This window comes from Xenopus laevis, chromosome 2L, assembly GCF_017654675.1.
Source record: "Xenopus laevis strain J_2021 chromosome 2L, Xenopus_laevis_v10.1, whole genome shotgun sequence".
Lineage (NCBI taxonomy): Eukaryota > Metazoa > Chordata > Amphibia > Anura > Pipidae > Xenopus > Xenopus laevis.
In genome coordinates, this window is record NC_054373.1 from 186,687,556 (window position 1) to 186,693,307 (window position 5,752).

General features: G+C 46.1%; 1 protein-coding gene across 2 annotated transcripts; it reads left to right on the plus strand.

The window, feature by feature from the left end:
* Window positions 1-203: 203 nt before the first annotated feature.
* Window positions 204-5,509, plus strand: aqp11.L (aquaporin 11 L homeolog). 2 transcript variants are annotated; one of them, XM_018247868.2, is made up of 4 exons: window positions 204-871; window positions 2,184-2,300; window positions 3,175-3,318; window positions 3,464-4,642. In XM_018247868.2, exons 1-3 carry the CDS (start codon window positions 283-285, stop codon window positions 3,276-3,278), a joined length of 810 nt encoding a protein of 269 aa, XP_018103357.1. In that variant the 5' UTR covers window positions 204-282; the 3' UTR covers window positions 3,279-3,318; window positions 3,464-4,642. The 2 variants fall into 2 exon arrangements, with proteins under 2 accessions (XP_018103357.1, XP_018103356.1); XM_018247867.2 differs by having other exon boundaries at window positions 3,175-5,509.
* The last annotated feature ends 243 nt before the right edge of the window (window positions 5,510-5,752 follow it).

A 5,752-nucleotide genomic window follows, 5' to 3' on the forward strand; every position in this document is an offset into this window, starting at 1 on the left:
GCAGGGAAGTGCCAGACTGTACCACGTGACTGTGGCTGAGCTCTATTAGAGAGTGGGCCAGGCCAGCGCATGGGCGGAGTCACACAGTAGAAAGTAGAGTGAGAAGTAGGCGGAGTAGTGGGCGCGCCGCATGAGCTGTAAAAACATGGCCTTATCGGACAGTAGGCGGAGTGAGGGCGGGGCCGCAGTTATAGAAGGACGGTAAGAAGTGGGCGGTGTTAGTTGAGGGGGCGGGGCCGGAGAGGAAGCAGGACAGTGTGGCAGGTCCGGGAGAAGAGGGACATGGATCCGGCGCTGTGGGGCTCGGCGGTGCTGGTGGCGGGGATCGTACTACAGTGTGAGGCGCTGCGGGCGGTGAGCGGGAAGCTGTTGCGGGATGGGCTGCCCCGGGAACTGGTCCTTGAACTCATCTCTACCTTCCAGCTGTGCTGTTGTGTCCGGGAACAAGCGCTGCTGGGATGGGAGGGGGCGCTGAGCCCACACCTGGGCCTGACCCTCACCTTCCTGCTCTGCCTCCTGCATGGACTGACTGCCCGGGCCGTGTGTAACCCCAGCGGGAGTCTGGAGCGCTACGTGCGGGGACAAGAGGGAGCCCTCCGGTCCTGCCTGCGGCTCTGCGCTCAGTTCCTGGGAGCCTGGATGTCCCGCCTCTCAATGCCCTCCTATTGGCTCCTCGGCCTCTCCCCCCTGCACTCGCCCCGAGCTTCTCTCTGTCTCCGGAGCCCCCTGCACGTGACCCTCCTGCCCGGGGCCGGCGTGGAAATGCTCTGCTCCCTGGGGATGTTCTGCCTCCTCCAGCAACTGCCCCGACTCCCTCCTCCTCTCCGGATCCACTCGGCTGCTCTCGCCATCACTGGCCTCGTCTGGCTCGGTAATGTCTGCTGCCTCCGACCCCTCACCCCCTTCCTCCGACCCCTCACTCACCGACACCTCACTCACTGCTGCCTCCGACCCCTCACCCCCTGCCTCAGATCCCTCACTCACCGACCACTCACCCACTGGCCCCTCCGACCCCTCACTAACTGGCAGTCTATTGGCACTTACACACTGGCACCTTGTCCTACAAACTGGCATTGGCATTATATTCTCTATATATATATATATATATATATATATATATACACTGGGACTGGCAATTTAATACAAGTGGCACCTAAACAGACTGACATTAGTACTACCTGGTTACTACTCACTGGTACTGGCCACTCCTCCAAACACACTGGCACAGTTACCTCTTGTTTTCTTCCCTGTCTGACAAATGGCACATTCTTACCCAGACCCCAAGCCTGAAATTCACCCTCATTATTGCCCCGATGTATTGCCCCACCCCAGGCTGTCAGAGGTCACATGTCAGGGTCGTGCCTTCTCTCTGTGCATGTCCCTAAGCAGCTCCCATTATGTCCCATTATGTCCCATTAAGTAGAGAGGCTGGGGGTTAAATACACAGTGAGGAGCATCACAAACAGATGAAAGTGCAGAGTCCGTGAGTCACATTAATGGATAAATAAATAATAACGGCTCTTACTCAGCTTTTGGCTCCTCTAGGGTATTTTAAGGGTAAGGGCACACTGGGCAATTCAGGGAGATTTAGTCGCCTCTACTTTGGGGCGACTAATGTCCCCGAACTTCTTCCCTGTGTCTTCCGTCTGCTTCAATAAAAAAACACTTGTGCCAATGCACTCGGGGGGCTTCAATTTCCGAAATCGCCCGAAGTTTCCTCGTGAGGCAACTTCGGGTGACTTCGGAAAACGAAGAGCCACAGACAACAAATTTACCCCTAAGGGTAGAGACATACGGTGCTATTTGGGGGAGATTAGTCGCCCAGTGACAACTTGCCTCTTCTTCGGGCGACTAATCTCCCTGCAATGCATCCGCCGGCTACAATCTAAATTGCCGATGGGGTGGCACTCGGGAGTTTTCCGAAATTTCCTTGTGAGGCAACTCCCCCATGTATATAACTGTGTATAATAACTGTGTGTAATATATAAATAAAATGAAGAAATAACCAGCAACACCGAGATATTTTGTGAAATGCTCAGAAATTTCTTCGTTATCAAATCTACTTACTGTGCACCTGAGGAAAGTCCTGATGCCCATTTGAATTTATATATTTATATAAAAAACAGGAATGTGCTTGTGGCAAGTGGCCTCTTCTCATTACTTGCCCTGTTGTTTGTCTGTAGGAGGGAGTCTCACTGGAGCCGTCTTCAACCCGGCATTGGCCTATTCACTTCTGTTCCACTGTGAGGGCAACACCTTCCCTGAATATGTCTTTGTTTACTGGCTCGGACCTGTCGTTGGTAATATTCTGTGTCTATTTCTATTAGTATTGGACAAGGGGTTAATTTGCCTGTGTATATTCTGTCCTTGTAAAGCTTCATCTCCCCCCGTTTGTATAATGGGAATGTAATCTTGTTCATGTAACATAGGTATTCCCTGTACTAAGCACAATTCAGCAGGAACAGCCCCTAAGTTTGCTCATAGTCTGTACAGAGAGATCCCATAAAACTATGGCAGCATAGGTATTCCTTGTACTAAGCACAATTCAGCAGGAACAGTCCCTAAGTTTGCTCATAGTCTGTACAGAGAGATCCCATAAAACTATGGCAGCATAGGTATTCCCCTGTACTAAGCACAATTCAGCAGGAACAGTCCCTAAGTTTGCTCATAGCCTGTACAGAGAGATCCCATAAAACTATGGCAGCATAGGTATTCCCTGTACTAAGCACAATTCAGCAGGAACAGTCCCCTAAGTTTGCTCATAGTCTGTACAGAGAGATCCCATTAAACTATGGCAGCATAGGTATTCCCTGTACTAAGCACAATTCAGCAGGAACAGTCCCTAAGTTTGCTCATAGTCTGTACAGAGAGATCCCATAAAACTATGGCAGCATAGGTATTCCCCTGTACTAAGCACAATTCAGCAGGAACAGTCCCTAAGTTTGCTCATAGCCTGTACAGAGAGATCCCATAAAACTATGGCAGCATAGGTATTCCCTGTACTAAGCACAATTCAGCAGGAACAGTCCCTGAGTTTGCTCATAGTCTGTACACATAGAATAAATATGTACAAAATGCCATATTGTTCAGTAGTTAATGACAGGAATAGATGTTGGCTCAGTAGGGTACAGTGATATACAAGTTGGGGTGACTTTGTGTATAATTGTATTACAGGGATGCTCCTCTCTGTGCTACTGTGTGACACATCAGTTCCTGTACTTGAGAGAAAGACCCGGAAAGAAAATATTACGACTGGGTCACCCAAAAAAACCAACTGAGAATCCAAGAATGGACCCAGGCGGCTCCTGTTGCCAATGAGTGAGACTCCAGCTCCGAAATAGTCACTGTACCAATGGGGAGGCTTTTCTGGACTGGATTTAGGACTGACTCTTTTTTTATTGGGGCAAAATGAATGTAACTGCATTTTTTAAATTTTGACTGTTTTTTTTTTTTTTTTTTATAGAAAATCTTGTACCTACTTTTGGTATGGAAGCCTATGCAACCCAGTGGTGCTGGCTGAGGATGCTGGGAGTTGTGGATTGACAATCAAGGCCCTATTACAATGTAGGAGAGGAACATTAACTCTGTTGCAGACACCTCTGTTCCTGGGAAGGGTTAACTTGGAGTGAGAGAGACCTTAAATCCCTGGGTATTACTGAGCCAGCTTAGTCCTCTCATCCCCTCTCTGCAGACTTGAACACTATTTAGTGACTTCTCCCTGTCAGCGTAGGACACACAAGTAGATACACAGCCCATTCAGCACAATGGAGTAGAAGTGGAAGGCAGAAGCTGCAAGTGGCTTTAATACCCTTAGAAGAAGCACAAGGTATTCTGAGTGGAGGAGGGAGAGAATATGGGCGGGGATATAGAAACTTGATAGGTCTCCTCTTAAGTGGGTGGGGCATAAATACACTAGTGCTTTTCTCCTTTAAGATCATTTTTTTAAAATATTTTTGGATTTTTTAATACCTGGAATATAAAGGACTCAATTAACAATATGCTGCTAATCGGTGTAATCGCAGCTCCGGAAAGGTGCTCTGTGGTCTGGCCGTGTCCGGTTCTGGTGATGAGCTGGTTAAACTGAATGTATTTTTTTTTACATTTTTAATGTTTTCCGATTCTGTGCAGCGGTACAGTACTTGAATTTTATAATGAACGTTTACTGTCCGTACAGATGGAGCATCTCTTGTTCCTGCAGAGGGTGAAAACTGTTCCGAAGTTGTGGACCAGTCACTGTTTCCTACTTGTCAGTTGATAAATCCAGTTTGGCCCCATGTGCAGCTCTAGGAGAAACGCTAATCACATGACTGTGAAACCCCAGCGCAGCGACCTGTTCGGCCCAGGGGAAGGCCAGGTAGTGTAGCAAAAGCAAGAAGCGTCTCCTGGTGTTTCTCTGCTCAATTCTGTTGCTATTGTCACATTGATTGATAGATGTGAGCAGGAAAGTGGCCAGAGCTCCTTACATGCACAGTTTCAGAAGCAGTAAGCACGAGCAATGGAAAATGCAAACTCAAAAAAAAAAAAAAGCCATTCAGCTTTTCTTATTACCAGGGCCAATGACCTTAGCAACAGGAAAAGCATGTTAAAGGGGTTGTTTACCCTTGCTTTGACTTTTAGCATGTTATAGAGTGGGATATTCTAAGAGAATTTGCAATTGGTTTTCATTTTTTATTATTTGTGGTTTTTGACTTATTTAGCTTTTTATTCAACGGCTCTCCAATTTGCAATTTCAGCAATCTGGTTGCTAGGATCCAAATGACCCTAGCAACCATGCATTGATTTGAATAAGATATTGGAATATGAATAGGAGAGACCTGAATAGAAAGATGAGTAATAAAAAGTAGCAATAACAATACTTGTGTAGCCTTGCAGACAATTTGTTCTTTTAGATTGGGTCAGTGACCCCCGTGTAAAAAGTAACAAAAACAATTTGTAGCCTTACTGAGCATTTCTTTTCTAGATGGGGTGTTCCCCCCCTGGATAGAGTCAGAAGAAGAAAGCAAATAATTAAAAAACTGTAACAAATTAAAAATGAAGACCAATTGAAAAGTTGCTTAGAATTAGCCATTCTATAATATACTAAACGTTTACTTAAAGGTGAACCACCCCTTTAAGACACTTGTTGTTTTTCTGCTAGCAGTGCTCTGTGTGTCAGGAGCCTAATAGTTAATTTAAAGGCAACCTGTCCCATTCATGGAGATAAGACAGAAGAGTTAGATTCTATAGGAGAGGGACATTTCCTATACAGGTACTTTACCCCTGGGAATTGTAATGTTTCCTTTGATGGGGTATGTGAGCCGACAATATAATTCATTTGTTTATGTTTTATTTGGTTTCATATTGCCTTTAACATTTCTGGTTTCATGCAAATTCTTACTAAAGGCAATGTGAATGGGTTTTTATTGGTTTATAGGAATGTTGAATGATTGTAGCAAATTACATTTGGGAGTCAGTGGGATGACCCCTCCTTTCCTGGCACCAATAAATCTGATTTCATAGGGGGAATAAAGGTGCGTGTGTGTTTCTTGGAATCGTTAATGTACGTTTTGTATCCCAGCTCTAGCATGGAACTGCGAGCCAGTGAAACTGATGGACTTTGTTACAGTCAGGGTCTCATCAATCCTTTCTCTCCTTATGTGAGTGCCTCAGGGAACACTCTATAGGCAGAATGGAGACTGACCACTCAAAGCAGAGGTCAAACAACGTCAGCCGTCAGGGCTTAAAGCGGTTGTTCACCTTTAAATTAACTGTT